Source organism: Mustela nivalis, assembly GCF_964662115.1.
Source record: "Mustela nivalis genome assembly, chromosome: 7".
Classification (NCBI taxonomy): domain Eukaryota; kingdom Metazoa; phylum Chordata; class Mammalia; order Carnivora; family Mustelidae; genus Mustela; species Mustela nivalis.
In genome coordinates this window covers 37,502,331-37,526,989 of record NC_139026.1, presented here as the reverse complement: position 1 = coordinate 37,526,989, position 24,659 = coordinate 37,502,331, and the positions used below count along the sequence as shown (strand labels likewise).

At 36.3% G+C, this 24,659-nt stretch overlaps 1 protein-coding gene across 1 annotated transcript in view; it reads left to right on the top strand.

Moving 5' to 3' along the window:
* The window catches only part of PTPRQ (protein tyrosine phosphatase receptor type Q), a 198,273-nt gene that overhangs the window by 96,952 nt on the left and 76,662 nt on the right, over positions 1 to 24,659 (top strand). Inside the window, exon 26 of the mRNA XM_082742760.1 lies at positions 5,775 to 6,098. Coding sequence (XP_082598886.1) covers positions 5,775 to 6,098 — 324 coding nt within the window. The remainder of the gene's footprint in view (positions 1 to 5,774; positions 6,099 to 24,659) is intronic.

Below are 24,659 nucleotides of genomic sequence, written 5' to 3'. Positions count from 1 at the left end.
CTCTTTTGTAATGAAACAAAGAAAACTCTTTGCTTTTAAAGAACTCAGTCTATAAAATCAGGTTCATTGTATAATCCGTCCTTATTTTATTTATTTGTTTGTTTGTTAAGTCTTTATTTACATTTCAGTTAGTTAACAGCATAATATTAGTTTCAGGCATAAGAATAGTGATTCAACACTTCCATACAACACCTGGTGCTCATCACACGTGCTTCCCTTAATTGATTTGGTTTCTTAATTACAGATGAAAAATTTCCTCATACCATTACCTATATTTGAGTTTAGTTGAAAAATTGGATGAAGGTGAGTGTACAGGGGCCAGGAATCTTGGGGATGTCTGTCTACATAAAGGTCAGGCATAAAAAGACAAGTTGACTAAGATCATCTCTAAACTTCCTTCAAATTCTGCTTCTGTCATCTTCTGATTCATTTGCCTATTCCATGAATTCGACCACCAAAATGGATCTAAAAATATATTTCTTTCTTATTGCTACATTTTTTTTCTTTTTTTTTAAAACATATCCAGTGATCTATAAATTTGTCCTTTTCCCTGTAGTATAATTATCAGACTAGACTTGATAAAATGTACTTCTGAACATCTCATTCTGACACTTCAATAGCTTTCCATTGTCTAACAAACTCTAAGTTCCTCTCAGTATATCCCCAGGTTATTGTGTAGCCTTTCTGTTTTAATTGGCAGTATGAACTATAAATAATAGTTGAACTTGACTTAGATCACATTACCCTTCTTCTAAATCTCTACCTTAACAATCAGTGAAATCCTGCCTCACATGCCACGTTTTCTCTCTCTCTCTCTTTTTTAAAGATTTTATACATTTATTTGCCAGACAGAGGTCACAAGTAGGCAGGGGGGCAGGCAGAGAGAGAGAGAGGAAGGGAAGCAGGCTCCCTGCTGAGCAGAGAGCCCTATGCGGGGCTCAATCCCAGGACCCTGAGACCATGACCTGGGCCAAAGGCAGAGGCTTAACCCACTGAGCCACCCAGGAGCCCCACCACTTTTTCTCTTAAGGCTTCTCCTGAACCACCAGGTCATCCATATGTCTCTGCCTTGGGTTAGAATATTTTGAAAATTTGTGTTTTCTTTAGGTGGTCTGAGTTCAAACTTAGTGGCTGAGAGATTTGAATAAATTATAGAAATTCTACTTTTTATGAAAATTCTATTTTTTAATTCTTAAAATGATTCCTCTATAAGGTAAATTTTCCTTAAAAAATAACTTTTTCTCTAATTGCTTTTCTGCTTAACTAAAAATAGTAGTTATGTTGTAGGTATTGTATCAAGTATTCTGCTTGCAATCTACTTTAACGGTTAATTCAATTAAATACAATAAAATTTGATAGTAAATATTAGTATTATAAAATAGAATAATTGAATCTAACCATATGGCTTTAAATTACCTGCTTCTTGTTTTCCATTGCATTAGAATTTCTCTCCTCTATCAGATTTAGGCAAATATATAAGCAATAGGTCTACATATAATTCAGCAAAAATTTAAGAGGAAATTAAAAATTTTAACTCAAGTCTAGACCTTTCTACAGAACTCCAGACTCATGTGCCCATCTATATGACATCTCTTTCTGGGTATCTGGTAGTCATTTCAAAGTTAACATGCTCAAAATAAATTTTTTTTAAATTAAATTAATGTATTTATTTTCAGAAAAACAGTACTCATTGTTTTTTCACCACACCCAGTGCTCCATGCAATCTGTGCCCTCTATAATACCCACCACCTGGTACCCCAACCTCCCACCCCCCTGCCACTTCAGACCCCTCAGATTGTTTTTCAGAGTCCATAGTCTCTCATGATTCACCTCCCCTTCCAATTTACCCCAACTTCCTTCTCCTCTATAACACCCCTTGTCCTCCATATTTGTTATGCTCTACAAATAAGTGAAACCATATGATAATTGACTCTCTCTGCTTGACTTATTTCACTCGACATAATCTATTCCAGTCCCGTCCATGTTGCTACAAAAGTTGGGTATTCATCCTTTCTGATGGAGGCATAATACTCCATAGTGTATATGGACCACATCTTCCTTATCCATTCCTCCACTGAAGGGCATTTTGGTTCTTTCTACAGTTTGGCGACTGTGGCCATTGCTGCTATAAACATTGGGGTACAGATGACCCTTCTTTTCACGACATCTGTATCTTTGGGGTAAATACCCAGGAGTGCAATGGCAGGGTCATAGGGAAGTTCTATTTTTAATTTCTTGAGGAATCTCCACACTGTTCTCCAAAGAGGCTGCACCAACTTGCATTCCACCAACAGTGTCAGAGGGTTCCCCTTTCTCCACATCCTCTCCAACACATGTTGTTTCCTGTTTTGTTAATTTTGGCCATTCTAACTGGTGTAAGGTGATATCTCAATGTGGTTTTAATTTGAATCTCCCTGAGGGCTAGTGATGATGAACATTTTTTCATGTGTCTGATAGCCATTTGTATGTCTTGATTGGAGAAGTGTCTGTTCATATCTTCTGCCCATTTTTTGATATGTTTGCCTGTTTTGTGTGTGTTGAGTTTGAGGAGTTCATTATAGATCCTGGATATCTACCTTTTGTCTTTACTGTCATTTGCAAATATCTTCTCCCATTCCGTGGGTTGCCTCTTTGTTTTTTTGACTGTTTCCTTTGCTGTGCAGAAGCTTTTGATTTTGATAAGGTCCCAAAAGTTTATTTTCGCTTTTGTTTCCTTTGCCTTTGGAGACATATCTTAAAAGAAGTTGCTGTGGCTGATATTGAAGAGATTACTGCCTATGTTCTCCTCTAGGATTCTGATGGATTCCTGTCTCACGTTGAGGTCTTTTATCCATTTTGAGTTTATCTTTGTGTATGGTGTAAGAGAATGGTCGAGTTCCATTCTTCTACTTATAGCTGTCCAGTTTTCCCAACACCATTTATTGAAGAGACTGTCTTTTTTCCACTGTATATTTTTTCCTGTTTTGTCGAAGATTAATTGACCATAGAGTTGAGGGCCCATATCTGGGTTCTCTACTCTGTTCCACTGGTCTATGTGTCTGTTTTTATGACAGTACCATGCTGTCTTGGGGATCACAACTTTGTAATAAAGCTTGAAATCAGGTAACGTGATGCTCCCAGCTTTATTTTTGTTTTTCAACATTTCCTTAGCGATTCGGGGTCTCTTCTGATTCCATACAAATTTTTGGATTATTTGCTCCAGCTCTTTGAAGAATACTGGTGGAATTTTGATCAGAATGGCATTAAAAGTATATATTGCTCTAGGCAGTATAGACATTTTAACAAAGTTTATTCTTCCGATTCAAGAGCATGGAATGGTCTTCCATCTGTTTGTGTCTTCTTCAATTTCTTTCATGAGTGTTCTATAGTTCCTCAAGTACAGATCCTTTAAAAATAAATAAATAAAATCTTTTTTTAAAAAGGATCTTTTATTTTTTTAAGATTTTATTTATTTATTTGACAGACAGAGATCACAAGTAGGCAGAGAGGCAGGCAGAGAGAGGAAGCATAGCAGGCTCCCTGCTGAGCAGAGAGCCCGATGCGGGGCTTGATGCAGGGCTCAATCCCAGGACCCTGGGATCATGACCTGAGCCGAAGGCAGAGGCTTAACCCACTGAGCCACCCAGGTGCCCCTCAAAATAAATTCTTAATCTCTCCCCAGTGTTTACTCCTTCCACGTCATCTTGGTTAATGATGACTTCATCCTTCTGTTTGCTCAATCCAAAGGCTTTAGAGCTTTCCTCTACTCTCTCCTTCTCCCACATGTCACACATCAGCAAATCCTGTCAGCTCCCATTCAAAATATATTCAGTGTCTGAATTCTTCCTTTCATTTCTGCTGCTGTAATCCCCATCATGATCTGTTGTGTCGACACTGCAATAGCCTAGTAATTGCTCTCCCTGTTTGTACCCTTACATCTCTTCACTCTATAATCAGCACAGTAGTCGGATTGTGTGAAAACATGTTAGAACCTGTCATTCCTCTGCTCAAAAGAATGTCTTTCAGGGTGCCTGGGTGGCTCAGTTGGTTTACCATCTGTCTTCAGCTCAGGTTGTGATCCCAGTGTCTTGGGATCGAGTCCTGCATCGGACTCCCCTCTCCCTCTCTCACTCCCCCCTGCTTGTGCACACGTGCTCTCTCTTTCTCTCTTTCTTTCTGTCAAATAAAGAAGTAAAATCTTAAAAAAAAAAAAAAAAGAATGTTGTATATAATCTAGCCTTCATTATTTTTTTCTCAGACTTCAACTCATTAATAAGCCACACTGGCCTCCTAATTATTTTTCAAATATACCAAGGATGGTTCCAACTTAGAGCTTATAATCATGCATTTTTCCCTGCCAGGAATGTTCATTTTTCAAATATTCCCAAGGTTGGTTCCCCCACCTTCGTCAGGAACTTCATGTCTTCTAATCAGTGAGGCCTTCTCTGAATACTCAGTTAAAACAATCAGTTTAAATGATTTTTTTCAAATGAAAGATGATCAGTATCATCTTTCTCTTCTTCCTTTCCTTATTTCTCCCCCAAAACACTAATCATCATCTAAAATACTATATACAGTAGTCACTTACATTTTTATTGTATGTAAATATACCAAATATAAATTACACAAGGTCAGGGACTTCTGTCCGGTTTATTCATTGTATACTCAGCACCTACAGTAGCACTTGGCACAAATTAGGTGCTCATTAGACATTTACTGAATCCTGAATTAATATGATACTTTCAGGAATAAATGAGTTTTCTCTCATTTATTTTCTAATTTTTAAGTGTGACTATTATCATATAATTTTTATAAATTATGTCATTTTCATACAAGTCATTGTTACCATTCTATCTTAGTCTTGTAAGCAAAATCCTTTTCACACATGCAGGGAAAGACTTGGTTGAGGAAAGTTCTTACATCACTTATTTCATTGTTCTTTCATATTCTTAATTATAACATGCTTGTATTACTTGTTCAATAAATTGCAGTTTCTTAAAAAATCAGACATAATCCTTTTATATCTTGAATCCTTCACATCAGGCTCAGAACCTCACAGATGGTATACAAATAGCAAATTTCATATTGGTGGTCAATATGAAATCAAATAAGTGACCCCAAGTAAGACCTTGTGATTATAGGTGATATGCAGATTTCTTTGTCTGTGTATTTAATATCAGTGTGCTGAATGATGTTCTAGAAAGGGTTTTGACAAATTAATTAATTAATTAATTTGTTTGTTTATATTGGTTTTTATCAAATGTAAGTATATGCAAGATAAAATAAAAATCAACTAATAAGTAAATTTCTAATTTAGCTAATAGCATTGTTTATTTAGAATTATTATATAATCAATCTTTACTATATATAGGATGCATTTGTGTCTATCCAACATTTAAATGTAAGTATGTCTTTCTTGGGAACTGAATATTAAAACTCAGACCATATCCAGGGAAGTACATAAGGTTAAATGAGCATACAATTTTATTTTGTACTAATGTTTATGTATGAAGCCAAAGTAAGTTTATACGAGATTCTTATGAGTCAGTTTGGGAGCAAAACTTGGAATTAATCAAATCACAGTTGTTTTGTCCTCTACCTTTTAGATTAGTGGTCTCTGAAGCACCACCTTAAGGTTCCACTCAGTAAATGTGGTACTGTTGAACTAAGGGTAGTTGTAATAAGGGATTGCCACTAGATGCATAATAAAGACATATTTTTGAATCCAGTCTTCCTTCTGTTTAACAGTTTTTGGTAGTTCTAATTGTTTTCAATTTTTCTCCTTTAACTTTTAGTTCCTAGTGTTCCCACAAATATTGCTTTTTCTAATGTTCAGTCAACTAGTGCAACATTAACGTGGGTGAGACCTGACACTATTCTTGGCTACTTTCAAAATTACAAGATCACCACTCAGCTGCGGGCTCAGAAATGCATAGAATGGGATTCTGAAGAATGTGTTGAGTATCAAAAAACTCAATACCTTTATGAAGCTGACTTAACTGAAGAGACAGTGTATGGATTAAAGAAATTTAGGTGGTACCGATTCCAAGTGGCTGCCAGCACCAATGCCGGCTATGGCAATGCTTCCAATTGGATATCTACACAAACCCTTCCTGGTCGTAAGTATTATCTTCTATATGTGCTTATACTTCTGCTTTTGAGAAAAAGCTTTTTGAATGTTTTTCTGCAGAAATCACTCAAAGTATAAGTAATGATTGTTCTTGTAACTTTAGTTTTATGTCTTAAAACTAACTAACTACTCTTCTTGTTTAGATAGAATCATTACTCATAATTAGCTAAATAAATTTCTATGACTTATCCTGAATACTATCTACATGGAATTATAATGGCTTCCATGCAAAGGAAATAAATATATACATATTTATGAAAGAATAAATACATACACTGATATCTGTTGAATTAATGATTTTTTACTTAATACAATCACTGGACATGAAAATTAAATGAATTTGTCTATAAACTAATAGATGTAATAACATTTGTTTTTAATTTAATTGAATCCCAATGGAAAATTCAATTTTAGACATTATTAAAGACTTTTCTTGGACTTTCAGAGTCATACTGAAATCCTAGAGTCTTCTCTTGCAATAAAGCATTCTGGGCCTCTCTTGGAGTTTATGACTAGGCTATACTGATTGCCACTGAGCTCCCTTTGTCCATGCCTACATTTTCCCCTTCATATCTAGATGCCCTGCACTTTTTAAGCTATACTTTACAACCTTTTTGATGACTTTATGGAAACTCACACACACACACACACACACCAGCTGAAACAGATCTATCTCCTGGCAAGTAGCTTCTCAGCTTGTGCTATACCCATATAAAATTTGGAGGCAAACAAATACCAGGGGTTCAACTCCTAGCTGGAGATGTGAAGAAGGGAAAAAGCACAGAGAAGGAACATAAAATAATTTCTTAAAAATTTCTCTGCCTTTGGTGAGTGCTGTGAAGTGTGTAAACCTGGTGATTCACAGACCTGTACCCCTGGGGATAAAAATACATGTTTATAAAAAAAAATAAAAAAGTAAAAAAATAAATAAATTAAAAAAAAATTTATCTGCCATTTATCCATCTTTCAGGACTTTTATATTCAGGAAAGAGCTCTTTTAATGCTTCTCCATAGAAATTATTCAAAGTCCACATAAAAATGCTGTTATAACTTTAGTTTTATATTTTAAAACTAACCGGTTGCCCTACTTGGTTAGATAAAATGATTAACCATGAGTAAGGAAATAAATTTCTATTATTTATCCTAAGCAGTATCTACATAGAATTATAATGGCTTCGTGAAAACTAAATAAATTGCAGATCAAATGCTGCAAACCGGAGCTGCACTTTCTGAAATGCCATTTCCACCCCCAAGCCATCCTGAGCAAATTTCAAGTTGCCCAGGTCACCCATTGCAATACCCTCCCATATAAACCATCCAAATAGGCACCTTCTGTTACCATTCTTCTATCTTGATCAAGACTGTTACTAAATCACCTTTTGAAAGGTGATTCCTTTCAAATCCAAATCTCATTTTCCTAAAAATTTTTGGTACCTATAAGTTGAGTGAACACACACATACAGAGAGATTTTCGGTAATAAATAGATGCTGTCATAGGCCTTTATAAATAGAGAAATAAACTTTGATCTAGAGGCTTTATTTTTTAGGTTACTAAATGTATTCCCAGGAGAGTATAGCGTAATTTTTGCAGAGTAAATTTCCAATCCATATTGTTAATACAATTCAACATCTGAGATAGAGTCCAAACAACTCAACTTTCAACACAATTATCCAGCCTCTCCTCCTTTTAGCACTTTGACTCTAGCTTTCTGTAATATCTGCCCTTCTTGCTTTTCTCCTGTCTCCCTGGTAGCTCTTTCTCAGTCTCCTTTGCTCATGCCTTTTTAAAATCTAAGTGTTGGGGTACCCAGATATCTGTATTTAACCCTTTTTGTATCAACATACAACTTCCAGGAGATCTTACCTTGATGTGACTTTTTCTGGTCCTACGACTTTAAAGTTTACTGATACGGTAATTATTCTCAAATATCTATTTCTATCACATTGACTGATTTGCGGATGTTGAACCAACCTTGCAGCCCTGGAATAAATCCCACTTGGTCGTGGTGAATAATCTTTTTAATGTACTGTTGAATCCTATTGGCTAGTATTTTGTTGAGTATTTTCGCATCTGTGTTCATCAAGGATATCGGTCTATAGCTCTCTTTTTTGGTGGGATCCTTGTCTGGTTTTGGGATCAAGGTGATGCTGGCCTCATAAAATGAGTTTGGAAGTTTTCCTTCCATTTCTATTTTTTGGAACAGTTTCAGGAGAATAGGAATTAGTTCTTTAAATGTTTGGTAGAATTCCCCCGGGAAGCCGTCTGGCCCTGGGCTTTTGATTGTTTGGAGATTTTTAATGGCTGTTTCAATCTCCTTACTGGTTATGGGTCTGTTCAGGCTTTCTATTTCTTCCTGGTTCAGTTGTGGTAGTTTATATGTTTCTAGGAATGCATCCATTTCTTCCAGATTGTCAAATTTGTTGGCGTAGAGTTGCTCATAGTATGTTCTTATAATAGTTTGTATTTCTTTGGTGTTAGTTGTGATCTCTCCTCTTTCATTCATGATTTTATTTATTTGGGTCCTTTCTCTTTTCTTTTTGATAAGTCGGGCCAGGGGTTTATCAATTTTATTAATTCTTTCAAAGAACCAGCTCCTAGTTTCGTTGATTTGTTCTATTTTTTTGGTTTCTATTTCATTGATTTCTGCTCTGATCTTTATGATTTCTCTTCTCCTGCTGGGCTTAGGGTTTCTTTCTTGTTCTTTCTCCAGCTCCTTTAGGTGTACTCTTAGGTTGTGTACCTGAGACCTTTCTTGTTTCTTGAGAAAGGCTTGTACCGCTATATATTTTCCTCTCAGGACTGCCTTTGTTGTGTCCCACAGATTTTGAACCGTTGTATTTTCATTATCATTTGTTTCCATGATTTTTTTCAATTCTTCTTTAATTTCCCGGTTGACCCATTCATTCTTTAGAAGGATGCTGTTTAGTCTCCATGTATTTGGGTTCTTTCCAAACTTCCTTTTGTGGTTGAGTTCTAGCTTTAGAGCATTGTGGTCTGAAAATATGCAGGGAATGATCCCAATCTTTTGATACCGGTTGAGTCCTGATTTAGGACCGAGGATGTGATCTATTCTGGAGAAAGTTCCATGTGCACTAGAGAAGAATGTGTATTCTGTTGCTTTGGGATGAAATGTTCTGAATATATCTGTGATGTCCATCTGGTCCAGTGTGTCGTTTAAGGCCTTTATTTCCTTGCTGATCTTTTGCTTGGATGACCTGTCCATTTCAGTGAGGGGAGTGTTAAAGTCCCCTACTATTATTGTATTATTGTTGATGTGTTTCTTTGATTTTGTTATTAATTGGTTTATATAGTTGGCTGCTCCCACGTTGGGGGCATAGATATTTAAAATTGTTAAATCTTCTTGTTGGACAGACCCTTTGAGTATGATATAGTGTCCTTCCTCATCTCTTATTATAGTCTTTGGCTTAAAATCTAATTGATCTGATATAAGGATTGCCACCCCTGCTTTCTTCTGATGTCCATTAGCATGGTAAATTCTTTTCCACCCCCTCACTTTAAATCTGGAGGTGTCTTCGGGCTTAAAATGAGTTTCTTGGAGGCAACATATAGATGGGTTTTGTTTTTTTATCCATTCTGATACCCTGTGTCTTTTGACAGGGGCATTTAGCCCATTCACATTCAGGGTAACTATTGAGAGATATGAATTTATTGCCATTGTATTGCCTGTAAGGTGACTGTTACTGTATATGGTCTCTGTTCCTTTCTGATCTACCACTTGTAGGCTCTCTCTTTGCTTAGAGGACCCCTTTCAATATTTCCTGTAGAGCTGGTTTGGTATTTGCAAATTCTTTCAGTTTTTGTTTGTCCTGGAAGCTTTTAATCTCTCCTTTTATTTTCAATGATAGCCTAGCTGGATATAGTATTCTTGGCTGCACGTTTTTCTCGTTTAGTGCTCTAAAAATATCATGCCAGCTCTTTCTGGCCTGCCAGGTCTCTGTGGATAAGTCAGCTGCCAATCTAATATTTTTACCATTGTATGTTACAGACTTCTTTTCCCGGGCTGCTTTCAGGATTTTCTCTTTGTCACTGAGACTTGTAAATTTTACTATTAGGTGACGGGGTGTGGGCCTATTCTTATTGATTTTGAGGGGCGTTCTCTGAACCTCCTGAATTTTGATGCTCGTTCCCTTTGCCATATTGGGGAAATTCTCCCCAATAATTCTCTCCAGTATACCTTCTGCTCCCCTCTCTCTTTCTTCTTCTTCTGGAATCCCAATTATTCTAATGTTGTTTCGTCTTATGGTGTCACTTATCTCTCGAATTCTCCCCTCGTGGTCCCGTAGCTGTTTGTCCCTCTTTTGCTCAGCTTCTTTATTCTCTGTCATTTGGTCTTCTATATCACTAATTCTTTCTTCTGCCTCATTTATCCTAGAAGTTAGAGCCTCCATTTTTGATTGCACCTCATTAATAGCTTTTTTGATTTCAACTTGGTTAGATTTTAGTTCTTTTATTTCTCCAGAAAGGGCTTTTATATCTCTCGAGAGGGTTTCTCTAATATCTTCCATGCCTTTTTCGAGCCCGGCTAGAACCTTGAGAATTGTCATTCTGAACTCTAGATCTGACATATTACCGATGTCTATATTGATTAGGTCCCTAGCCTTCGGTACTGCCTCTTGTTCTTTTTTTTGTGTTGAATTTTTACGTCTTGTCATTTTGGCCAGATAAGAGTAAATGAAGGGGCAAGTAAAATACTAAAAGGGTGGCAACAACCCCAGGAAAATATGCTTTAACCAAATTAGAAGAGATCCAAAATCGTGAGTGGGGAGAAAGGGGATAAAAAGAGGTTCAAAAAGGAAGAAAGGGAAAAAAAAAGAACAAAGAAAAGAAAAAAAAAAAAAAAAGAAAAGAAAAAAATTTTTTAAAAAAAGAAAACACCTGAGAAAAATGTAAAAAAGAAAAAATATATATATTAGATAAACTAGTAAAAAATCGTTAAAAAGGAAAAAGGTAACAGTTAAAAAAAAAATTTTTTACCCGAAGGCGAGAAGAAAAAAAAAAAAAAAAGAAAAAGAAAAAATTAAATTAACTGCAAGACTAAAAAATCAATGTGATACAACACATCAATAAAAGAAAGAACAAGAACCATATGATACTCTCAATAGATGCTGAAAAAGCATTTGACAAAGTACAGCATCCCTTCCTGATCAAAACTCTTCAAAGTGTAGGGATAGAGGGCACATACCTCAATATCATCAAAGTCATCTATGAAAAACCCACCGCAAATATCATTCTCAATGGAGAAAAACTGAAAGCTTTTCCACTAAGGCCAGGAACACGGCAGGGATGTCCATTATCACCACTGCTATTCAACATAGTACTAGAGGTCCTAGCCTCAGCAATCAGACAACAAAAGGAAATTAAAGGCATCCAAATCGGCAAAGAAGAAGTCAAATTATCACTCTTCGCAGATGATATGATACTATATGTGGAAAACCCAAAAGACTCCACTCCAAAACTGCTAGAACTTATACAGGAATTCAGTAAAGTCTCAGGATATAAAATCAATACACAGAAATCAGTTGCATTTCTCTACACCAACAGCAAGACAGAAGAAAGAGATATTAAGGAGTCAATCCCATTTACAATTGCATCCAAAGCCATAAGATACCTAGGAATAAACCTAACCAAAGAGACACAGAATCTATACTCAGAAAACTATAAAGTACTCATGAAAGAAATTGAGGAAGACACAAAGAAATGGAAAAATGTTCCATGCTCCTGGATTAGAAGAATAAATATTGTGAAAATGTCTATGCTACCTAAAGCAATCTACACATTTAATGCAATTCCTATCAAAGTACCATCCATCTTTTTCAAAGAAATGGAACAAATAATGCTAAAATTTATATGGAACCAGAAAAGACCTCGAATAGCCAAAGGGATATTGAAAAAGAAAGCCAATGTTGGTGGCATCACAATTCCGGACTTCAAGCTCTATTACAAAGCTGTCATCATCAAGACAGCATGGTACTGGCACAAAAACAGACACATAGATCAATGGAACAGAATAGAGAGCCCAGAAATAGAACCTCAAATCTATGGTCAACTCATCTTCGACAAAGCAGGAAAGAATGTCCAATGGAAAAAAGACAGCCTCTTCAATAAATGGTGCTGGGAAAATTGGACAGCCACATGCAGAAAAATGAAATTGGACCATTTCCTTACACCACACACAAAAATAGACTCAAAATGGATGAAGGACCTCAATGTGCGAAAGGAATCCATCAAAATCCTTGAGGAGAACACAGGCAGCAACCTCTTTCGACCTCTGCCGCAGCAACATCTTCCTAGGAACAACGCAAAAGGCAAGGGAAGCAAGGGAAAAAATGAACTATTGGGATTTCATCAAGATCAAAAGCTTTTGCACAGCAAAGGAAACAGTTAACAAAATCAAAAGACAACTGACAGAATGGGAGAAGATATTGCAAACGACATATCAGGTAAAGGACTAGTGTCCAGAATTTATAAAGAACTTAGCAAACTCAACACCCAAAGAACAAATAATCCAATCAAGAAATGGGCAGAGGACATGAACAGACATTTCTGCAAAGAAGACATCCAGATGGCCAACAGACACATGAAAAAGTGCTCCATATCACTCGGCATCAGGGAAATACAAATCAAAACCACAATGAGATATCACCTCACACCAGTCAGAATGGCTAAAATAAACAAGTCAGGAAATGACAGATGCTGGCGAGGATGTGGAGAAAGGGGAACCCTCCTACATTGTTGGTGGGAATGCAAGCTGGTGCAGCCACTCTGGAAAACAGCATGGAGGTTCCTCAGAATGTTGAAAATAGAACTGCCCTATGACCCAGCAATTGCACTATTGGGTATTTACCCTAAAGATACAAACGTAGTGATCCAAAGGGGCACATGCACCCGAATGTTTATAGCAGCAATGTCCACAATAGCCAAACTATGGAAAGAACCTAGATGTCCATCAACAGATGAATGGATCAAGAAGATGTGGTATATACACAATGGAATACTATGCAGCCATCAAAAGAAATGAAATCTTGCCATTTGCGACAACATGGATGGAACTAGAGCGAATCATGCTTAGCGAAATAAGTCAAGCAGAGAAAGACAACTATCATATGATCTCCCTGATATGAGGAAGTGGTGATGCAACATGGAGGCTTAAGTGGGTAGGAGAAGAATAAAAGAAACAAGATGGGATTGGGAGGGAGACAAACCATAAGTGACTCTTAATCTCACAAAACAAACTGAGGGTTGCTGGGGGGAGGGGGTTTGGGAGAAGAGGGTGGGATTATAGGCATTGGGGAGGGTATGTGCTTTGGTGAGTGCTGTGAAGTGTGTAAACCTGGTGATTCACAGACCTGTACCCCTGGGGATAAAAATATATGTTTATAAAAAAATAAAAAATTAAAAAAAAAAAGAAAGAAAGAAATAAAGAACCAAAAAAAAGAACAAATATTGTGAAAATGTCTATGCTACCTAAAGCAATCTACATATTTAATGCAATTCCTATCAAAACACCATCCATTTTTTTCAAAGAAATGGAACAAATAACCCTAAAATTTATATGGAACCAGAGAAGACCTCAAATAGCCAAAGGAATATTGAAAAAGAAAGCCAAAGTTGGTGACATCACAATTCTGGACTTCAAGCTCTATTACAAAGCTGTCATCATCAACACAGCATGGTACTGGCACAAAAACAGACACATAGATCAATGGAACAGAATAGAGAGCCCAGAAATAGACCCTCAACTCTACAGTCAACTAATCTTCGACAAAGCAGGAAAGAATGTCCAATGGAAAAAAGATAGCCTCTTCAATAAATGGTGTTGGGAAAATTGGACAGCCACATGCAGAAAAATGAAATTGGACCATTTCCTTACATCACACACAAAAATAGACTCAAAATGGATGAAGGACCTCAATGTGAGAAAAGAATCCATCAAAATCCTTGAGGAGAACACAGGCAGCAACCTCTTCAATCTCAGCCGCATCAACATCTTCTTAGGAACATTGCCAAAGGTAAAGGAAGCAAGGACAAAAATGAACTTTTGGGATTTTATCAAGACCAAAAACTTTTGCACAGCAAAGGAAACAGTTAACAAAACCAAAAGACAACTGACAGAATGGGAGAAGATATTTGCAAACGACATATCAGATAAAGGGCTAGTGTCCAAAATCTATAAAGAACTTAGCAAACTCAACACCCAAAGAACAAATAATCCAATCAAGAAATGGGCAGAAGAAATGAACAGACATATCTGCAAAGAAGACATCCAGATGACCAACAGACACATGAAAAAGTGCTCCACATCACTCGGCATCAGGGAAACACAAATCAATGCCACAATGAGGTATCACCTCACACCTGTCAGAATGGTTAAAATTAACAAGTCAGGAATGTGTTTTGGTGAGTGCTGTGAAGTGTGTAAACCTGGTGATTCACAGACCTGTACCCCTGGGGATAAAAGTACATTATATGCTTATTAAAAATATATATATATTGTCTCCTTCAAGAACAAACAGAAAGGATTCCTCCTGCTCATTATAAAAGTCTAAATTTTCCACACTGAGTTTTCCTTATATGTAGGTGTCATGTGACAAATTTTCATCACTCTATGGGAAGTGGGACTCAGTTTTCCAGGGTAAAAATGATGATAGGCAATTGTTACTACTGCAAATAATGAAATATCCTTTGTCTCTGAAAAAAAAAATATCTATTTCTAGCTCTGATTCATCCCTAGAATATAATATACTGATTATATATACTGAATAAAATATACTGATCCCAGATCAGTATATTTACCTGATCAACTGATGTCTTTTGACCCTATTGCGCGTGTGTGTCAAATATACCTTTTAAAATTTAATGTGGTCTAAACACCTAACCTCTCCTCTTCTAACATTGCCTTTCTCAGTAAAATGTGCCATTATTCATCTGGTTGCAGAAAATGAAAATATAGACAGTTTTCTTTTCCTGTTCAACTCTGCCAATGATTTATTTCAACTGTGCCATCTAAATACATCCCTCCCTTTGCATTGCTATCATACTAGCCCTTTCCTTCATTACTGTTACCACTGCATGAACCTAACTGACCTCCAGAGTTTCTAGGCTGACCTTTTTAAACCTAAATCAGATGCGATCACTTCCCTGTTTAAAGCCATCCAATGGATTTCCATTGCTTTAGAATAAAATTCAAATTTCTTTTTTCAAGATGTTATTTATTTGTCAGAAAGAGAGAGAGAGAGAACCAGCAGGTGGAGAGACAGGCAGAGGGAGAAACAGTCTCCCAGCTGAGCAAGGAGCCGGATGAGGGACTCGATCCTAGAACTCTGGGATCCTGACCCGAGCTGAAGGCAGATGCTTAACTGACTGACCTACCTGGGCATCCCAAACTCAAATCTCTTAACATGATTTGCATGACCTGGCCCTTACCTAACACCCTAACCTCATCCATAGCTACTTTCCCTCTTAACCATTACTCATCATTCACACAAGACATTTTTTCTGTTGCTTGAACACACTAAACTCCCAGAACTTGGGCCTTTGCATCCCCTGTTCCTTTTGACTGGAATGTTCTTTCACCTCTAGCTTTGCAAGGGCAGCTTCTCATAATGTATACCTCTATTTAAATGATTCCTACTCAGAATGGATTTTCCTGACCACCCAACCTAAAGTAGCTTTGCAGTCTTTTTCTAGAATGTCATGTTATCTAAATGAGCGTTTATAAATATGCAATTGCTTTTTATTTTTGTTTGTTTTTAGAATCTGTCTTGACCATTGCTATCTCTTATTGCCTAGAGAATGGTGCCTGGTAAGAGTAGGTACTCTATTAATATTTCCTAAGTAAGTGAAATTGATTGAGTAAGCTAAAGTGGGTAGGGGAGAATGCACTATTTTCTAGTTCAGGTGATACTGAGGATGATAGTGCCATAACACAGAAAGAAAAAAAAAACGAAAAAATCATATTTGGATTGGGTTTAGTCAGTAACCATGGTTATTTTGAATCTGTTGGATTTGAGAAGAAGTAACTATTCTAATCCAATTAACTAGAAAATAGAAATACATGCTTAGTGATAAGAATGTAGGAAAAACTAGGGACTTTATTTGCATCAGTGTGGAAAATCACAAATGAAGATTTGACTAAAAAGTGTGACACTGACTGGGGCACCTGGGTGGTTCAGTCAGTTAAGTGTCTGCCTTCGGCTCAGGTCATGACCCCAGGGTCCTCAGATTGAGCCCCTAGTTGGGCTCCTTGCTCGATGGGGAGTCTGCTTCTCCCTTTGCCCCTCCCCCTACTTATGTGTACATGCATGTGCACCCCCCATTCTCTCTCTTTCTCTCTCTCTCTCAAATAAAAAATAAAATCTTAAAAAAAAAAAAATGGGACATTGACTGAATGAATAAACTTTAAGGTCCCGAGCAACTGGAAGTTAACTGTAGGGGTGCTAAAATGAATGAAGCAGGCTGATGTAAGGCAATTGGGGGTGGTGGAAACTGACAAATTAACAGAGAATGTGCTACCTAAAGGCTTATTACTGTCCAATAGATCATGCTATTAGGACTTCTGATGTTTTCAGAGAAACAGGAAATTTAGATTTATTTTTTTAAAATGTGAAAACAGTTTCTTGCTTGTGACTTTTTTTTTTTTTAATTATTTAAGAGGCACCTGGGTGGCTCAGTGGGTTAAGCCTCTGCCTTCGGCTCAGGTCATGATCTCAGGGCCCTGGGATCAAACCCCACATCTGGTTCTCTGTTCAGCAGGGAACCTGCTCCCTCCTCTTTCTCTGCCTGCCTCTCTGCCTAATTGTGATTTCTCTCTCTGTCAAATAAATAAAATCTTTTAAAAAAATCATTTAATAGTTCAAACTAAACACATCTGTAGCCCTGATCTGGCCTGTGGACAGCGGCTTTGGAGCCTTTAGTTAAAATAGACCTTCTGCCTGCGCTGAGGGTCTGAGGATTAGACACTGAGGATTCCCACCCTGACACTGAGGTTTCCCATCCCATTCCTTACCATCATCTCACTTGGATGGTACCTGCTTTTACCTCCTACCGTGAGCCAGCAAGTAGATTTTCTGGATGCCTCATCTCTTCAAGCACTCTAGACATAATGATAGATGTTCAATTAGCATAAAATGATAATTAAAATGATTAATTCAGAACTGCTCAATAAAACTGCAAAGCTAAGTTTTTAAGGAATTTTTCCATTTGAATGTCATTGCCTCTACCCTAGTCTCCCCTCCTCCTTACCACCCCGTTTTAGATCCGTGATCAACCCACTAGCTCATTTTCAATTTCCTGCTACTCTATTTTGCTCATTTTTGTCTAAAAGAATAATGGTAGAGTATTGCAAACTTTTCACAATCAGCATGAGCTTTTTTTTTTTTTTTTTGAAGTGTTACTTCAGGATGAGTCCCTTTGTCATTGGTGGTTTGTTGGTTGGCTCGTTCCTGATGCAATGGAGAAAGTAATCTTGGCTTCTCTTCACCCCAGTTTCCAGGTCTTTACTTGATGACTAATTCACAGAGAGCCTGTCTACAAAGCTCTAGTTTGTCTTTTATCTGGTACCATTCTTCTCCCTGGATCTAGTATCTCACTGCCACAATTTGAATTCACCATCAGAGAATACTTGCTTGTATGAAGCTTGTATGAAGCTTGCTTGTATGAATACTTGTATGAAACTGTTTATCAGTATATAAGTAGGTTGTCTATACTAATGCTTTTCCCTTCCTCTTTTTCTTTCTGCTTGAGAGCTGATTTTCTACTCTGTTATTTATCAGTAGAAAAAAAAATTTTTTTCCTATCTTAGTTCCAGAGGATACATGGAAACTGCCTTCCTGCCACTGTGATTTAGAGAGAAAATTAAAAAGGTTTATATATTTCAGAATTTGTGACAATAGACATATGATTTTTCTTGGCATTTGCAAACTTACTAGCTTTTCATCTGAGTATTCATATGTGTGGGAATAATTGTATAATTATGAGAACAAGAATGAGTTGGTTACCCCTTTTTGTCTCAGAATGGAAAAGACATTTTTTTCTGAATGGTATATGCATATATATGTATACATATATGCATACATATATATCTGAATTTCATAATTGTACAGTGAGAGAAAAGTTTTATTTATTATATTAAGCCCAGGAAAGATCATCTGGGATTGTACTTGATATGAAAGACAAAAAGACACGATACATATTATTGCCAAATAAAATATACAGAGAACTAACATATAATACAAGAATAAAATAGGGGCACCTAGGTGGCTCAGTGGTTTAAAGCCTCTGCTTTCGGGTCGGGTTGTGATCCCAGGGTCTTGGGATCGAGCCCCACATCTGGCTCTCTGCTCGCAGGGAGCCTGTTTCCTCCTCTCTCTCTCTGCCTGCTTCTCTGCCTACTTGTGATCTCTGTCTGTCAAATGAATAAATGAAATCTTAAAAAATAATAATAATAAAATAAATTAGGTGGCTCAGTCAGTTAAGTGTCTTCCTTCAGCTCAGGTCATGATCCTGGGGTCCACAGATTGAGCCCCACATCGGGCTCCCTGCAAAGCTAGGAGTCTACTTCTTCCTCCTTTGTCCCTGCTCATGTGCTCTCTCACTTTCTCTCTCAAATAAGTAAATAAAATCTTAAAAAAAAAGAATAAAATAAATTAAAATAGTCCAGCAACAAAAATATTGATAAGCAGTAATGCTTTTAAGATAAAAAATAAGTAGCATTTATTCTGAATATTAAAGATGAAAAGTATTAAAGACCTTTTACAAACATAAAAAGTAATCTGAATGAAGAAAATTAATATTTTGTATAGTCATTATTCAAAAAAGTGTTATGTTTTTTCATAATCTCATGTAAGAAGATAAAATGATGAAAATGAACTGTTTCTCTCAATGATAGTAAAGAATAAACAACAATATAATTTAGTACAAATCACTATTTCATATGTATGCATTTCTAATGGCATTGAGTTGCACAGAAGCGCTTAGTAATGGACCCTCATATCAAAGCCTGGAGATTCTAAATAAGGAGCTAGAAATTGATGGCTAGTTTGATATTGACTTTTTCAAAACTCTGAATTCAAAATACAAAAATTAAATAATTCTAAAATTATTAGGATAATAATTTTATTACTATTAATAAATATTTATTTATTATTAATAAATAAGAATATCAAATATTAAATATTGTCTGAATAATAAGTATGTAAAACATTCTGAAATGGCTTGTAGAATAAGAAAATATGTAGTATTCTCTCTCTTTGAACTCATAAGGAAGAGTACTCAAATGAAGATTTAGGGAGCAAAGTTAGAACACGAACTGAGAATTAAATTGAGGTACTTTCTGCATTTGAATCTACCACTGTAAACTAGAGTGAAGAAAGGAAACAATATTCAGCCAACTCAAGCTAACATTTCTTTCTCCCACATACTCTGATCTAGATAATTGAAGCCAAATTGCTTTTCTCCTTAAGTCATCTGTATAATAGCCATAACTCTCTACTTCATGCTGAGTGTGTATAGATACAAACATAATCACAAAAATTACAAATGGCAGAAATATTTAACTTGAGACATTAAAGTCTTGCAGATTATTTTACTCATCTCTTTTTTTCTGATTGCCTTTATACTCAAAAGCCATTTGAGTTGTGTGTGGAGGAGGAATGTAGAATGGAAAGCTGCTAAATATCTCCATGGTGCACAATAAGTGCTTATAATGCTGAGGAAATGTACAACTTTAAAAGAGTGTGGGTGTGAAATTAGTATGGAATGAAATGAGACTCTCATAATGTGCATCTCCTATAGACCACCAGGACTGGAAGACAGCAAGAAAGGAAAATTCCTGGGGTAACACTTAGGTTGTGAAAACCACAGGATACCATACTCATGAGGAATTTTAACTACCCAAACATCTGTTAGGTTAAAAAAAAAAATTCAACAAAACATGTCTCATCAAAGAGGCTTCCAAGGAATGCAACTTTATGATCTAAAAAGAAAAAAAAAAACTAAATAAAGGACAAAATATGCCTTAACAATTTTTAAAAATAAGAAGTGGTTACTGAGTTACTATGTATTCAGTTTTTTTCCTTAATTTATTTTAAATGGTATAATGCACTTAAAATGTGATAAGTGCTATCTAACAAAGGTAGATGTTATCCCTTCTATAAAGAAGCAATTATATAAAGATAAGAGATGTTAGTCATAAATAAATAGGAAAATATAATCCAAGACATAAAGAAGTCCATTTGGTGGCAATGAATTTTTAGAATGGCTCTAACCTGCTGCCACTAGAGGAAATGAATATAATTTATTCTAGACATGATGGTTGTACTTCTGTGAAATTCGTTAGATGCTATTGAAAGCCTTCTCATTCAGTTGCCTGAGACTCCCAAATGTGTAGTTCAAGAGGACATCTCTCTTCTAGGCTGTAGGTTGAGGTTACTAGCATGACTGCTTAGGTTTCCACAGACATGTCAGACCCATATTACTACTGCCCACCTCCCCCCACCACAACAAACCTTGCCAGCCTGTGTTTTCACTGTTTCAGTGCACTTTTACTATTGTTCATTTAATTGTTCATGCCAGCCACCCTAGAATCGTTATTACTAGTCACCTCCCATCCCCCACCCCAACTCCATACGTGAGTCTTATTGAAGTTACCTTCTAAGCACTTCGTGAATTTCTTTATTTTTCTCTGTTAAACATCTCTAAATCCAAACTCTTAAAATTAATTTCCTGCATTATTACAAAAAATATCTAAGTGATCTTTCCAGTCCCATTTCCTCTATATTCCCTGAACCCAGCTTTTGAATACACCTATCTGACCATGTTAATGCCCTGCTTAAAAATCTTTAAAGTTTCTATTCTCCTGTGGCATAAAAATCATACTTTTTAGTATGTTGTATAAGGTAGGTCATCTATGATTCCGCTTACATTTCCCTTGGTCTTTCTCTTTTGTGCTCCAGAATCTTTGCTAATCTTTCTCACTGTCCTTTCTGTGGGTTTTGTTTTTGTTTTTTGTTTTGTTTTGTTTTTTGTTTTTTGAAAACAGCTTCCTTTCCTTTATATTTCACACCAACCATCTCTTTTGCAAACCCTTCTATGAGTTCCTCTCTCCACTCCCACATCTTGAGAACTGTTTCTCAAATACCGAGTATTTTGCTTCATAATTGTTTTTCTCTCCCTCTTTTGCGGTACTATGAGCTCCTTAAAAGCAGAGATGATTAGGAGTGTCTAGGTGGTGTGGTCAGCTAAGCATCAGAAACTAAAAGGTTTCAGCTCAGGTCATGATTTCAGGGTCTTGAGATCAAGCCCCATACTGGTCTCCACAAGTTGCTTGGAGTCCGCTTAAGATTCTCTCTTCTTCTCCCCCTCCCACTTGTGTACTCTCTCCCCACCTCAAATAAATAAATAAATCTTTTGAAAAAGCAGAGACAACTAGGTGACCATGTCTTATGTATGTTTCTACCTCCATGCCGACTTAGTATCTACGATTAAATGACTATGGCATTTGGACTCGTGGAAGGCATTGGACTTAATGTGGAAGTCTATCAATGCCAAAATTCTCCATTACAAAATAATTCATACTAATTCTTTTCTTCATTTTTTTCTATAATTTGTCTTTCAAATACTTACATAGTTATAGCCAAAATTAAAATTCTCCCAGTTACTGTCCATGTTGAACATGTGTAGCTTCTTTTATTTCATGAAGCCAGTCTATTTTATATTGCTGATATTGTTTTTATTTTTCCTTGTCATTAGCATAGGAAGCATGAATTCTGCACTTAGGAAAGAATTATGCATGTAATAAATTGAGAAATATTTCAAAAAATAAAGAAAAATAGTATATGCCCATTTCAGAAGCATTAACAGTATCTATATGATTAACTGAGAGAATTAACTTACTGTATTTGTATAGCAAAGTGGGATCAAAATAGATTGATAGTCCATGAAGAAAACAAAAGAGAACAATGTCTAAATTTGGGCTGCTAAGTATGATTACAAAGAAAAGATATTTGGGTGAAATCACAATTTAAAACAAAATAGTAAGCATATAAAATTAAGGAATTTAATAGAGAAGTCAACTATATATTTAACTCAGAGCTTTTGTCAAATTATTAAACAAGTTGTCAGAGTTTAAATAAAAATTTTAAAAATTCTATTACATAAGCACATAGAGCATGTTTCTCAGCAAAATCATTAAAAATAAAAGGATGTTATAAAGATCATCAGTTACTTTTAAAATCACTAATGTTAAGAAGGACTGGTTATCATAGGGGGAAAAAAATGAGAAAAAATATCTTTCCCCTAAGTGTAGCTACTTGTATTTTATCTTTCAATGATAAATGAATTCTCTCACTTTCTCATTTCAAACTTCAAATCTCATAGTGAATTGAATTTATTTGGACTCTTCTGAGATTTTTTTTTCTTGGTTCAAAAAGAAGTGTGATGTTAATGGCTTGATTCTTTGTTACTTTCAGATCCATTTTCTTCTGCATTACTAAGGAAGTGGGGAGAACTCTGATTTGATTATGGAAAACTCTCAAATCTGAAAAGACCATATAATTGCTATACCTGGTAGTCTGGGGCACTTTTTGGTTGGAACCAACAATTGAACTGAGAGCCCTTTGCTGGGTTGTTAAAAATAATGACAATAGCTAAGCTTATCAAGTATTATATGCTGGTTCTATTCTAAGAACTTTACACACATTGATTCATTCATGAACCTCATTTATTTCTAGGGTAGAGTCTGTGATCTTAGATCTGAAATAGGACTTGGGCAAAGCCTCCTGGTGATATGAAAGTACCACAAAAAAAGAAGCAGAGAGGGACACCCAGGTGGCTCAGTCAGTTAGGCATCTGCCTTCAGCTCAGGCCATGATCCCAGGGTCCTAGGATCAAGTCCCTCATACGGCTCCCTCCTCAGTGGAGAGTCTGCTTCTCCCTCTGCTTTTGTCCCTCCCCCTGCTCCTTCTCTCTCTCCCTTTCTTTTTCTCTCTCTCTCCCTCAGTCACTCTTGCTCTCTCAAATAAATAAAATCTTAAAAAAAAAGAAGAAGCAGAGAGGTGCTAAGTGGGATTACAAAGAGAAGCTATCCTGTTAAAAAGTAATTTAAAGGAAATACTAGTAAGTATTTAAAATTAAACTGTTTGCTGAAGCATCCAATTCAATATTTAGTGTCAAAAAAGCTTTTGCCAAACCTTAAGAAAGTTTTCCAGAATATAAATAAAAATACTTTGAAATCCCATTTGCATGAACAAATGCAATGTCTTTTATAGCAAAAGCACTAAGAACCAAACAGTTAAAAGAAATTTTAAGGATAATCACTATGTGGTATTATTAACTTCAACAACTGGGACTAAAACAGACCTGGAGATATTAGACAAGCTTCTAGTATATAATCCCACTATCTCCATTCCCAAATAGTTTAGACGGGACTTATATTCAAAATTACACTTTCAGTTTCTTTTCTCTTTGCTGATACACCTGATAGTTATCTTACCCACATATAGTGACTGGAAGGATGAAATAGGGACATTTATCTTGGTCCCAATACTCCACTGTGGTGATGGCCTCATCTGATCTGCTGATGGCCCTATCTGTATTATTCCAGATGGTTTCGTCACAGAGTTTCTGTATTCTTATGGGACACAAGGGCCTATTATTACTGTGGGAACTTTGGGAATGGGAAGGAGTGACAGTAGGGAGAAGCCTTGCTGTAATTTATCCAGAATTAAAATAAATGGAAGGTAGGAGGAGACCAGTCTATGGAGTATATATCGGCTGGATGCACATTTCCGTGTTTATCACCACCAGCTCCCAAGCCCTCCTCCACTGCTTCCCTAGCTCTCACAGAAGCAGTAATTTAATCCCTGCCCAGGCTTCTGATTCGGTTACATCTGGGGTGTGACTTCAGAATTTGCTTTTCAAACAACTTCCCAGGTAATTATTGATACTGCTTGTATGGAAATCCCATTTTGAGAACCACAATCGTAGGAAGTTATTTTATAAACCTGATGCTCTAGAAAAAGATGCATCATCTGATCCTAAAAGCAATAGTAATAATATTAAAATATTTTAATTCTTACCTGGCATGGTAAGTGTTGGAAATGAGAGTTTTTTGTATTTTGAATTTTTTTCAATGTAAGCCAGACTGAAATGACTCAAAAAATTACTCATTACACATCACAGAAAATGGTCATTCAGTGAGGTCTAATACTATAAGCATCCATGACTCATTCTCAATACGCATCAAACAGTCTGATTAAATACATTCTTGGGCTTATGGTATTTGCCTTTGTGATGCCATCTTGGTGTTAGAAAATCTAACTATAAAACAAAATTAAGGTCCTATAGAATGCTAGGAACTATTTTATACCCCAACCATATTGTCCTGTACTAGGCAGTGAGATCACTACCTTTAGGGCTTTAGGAAAGCATTCAGCCCCAGGGAAGGATAACCGACTAGTGTAGTGCTGTAACCAATACGGTGTGTCCTGGGATGCTCTTGAATTATTTAAAATTCAAGGAATCTACTCAAAC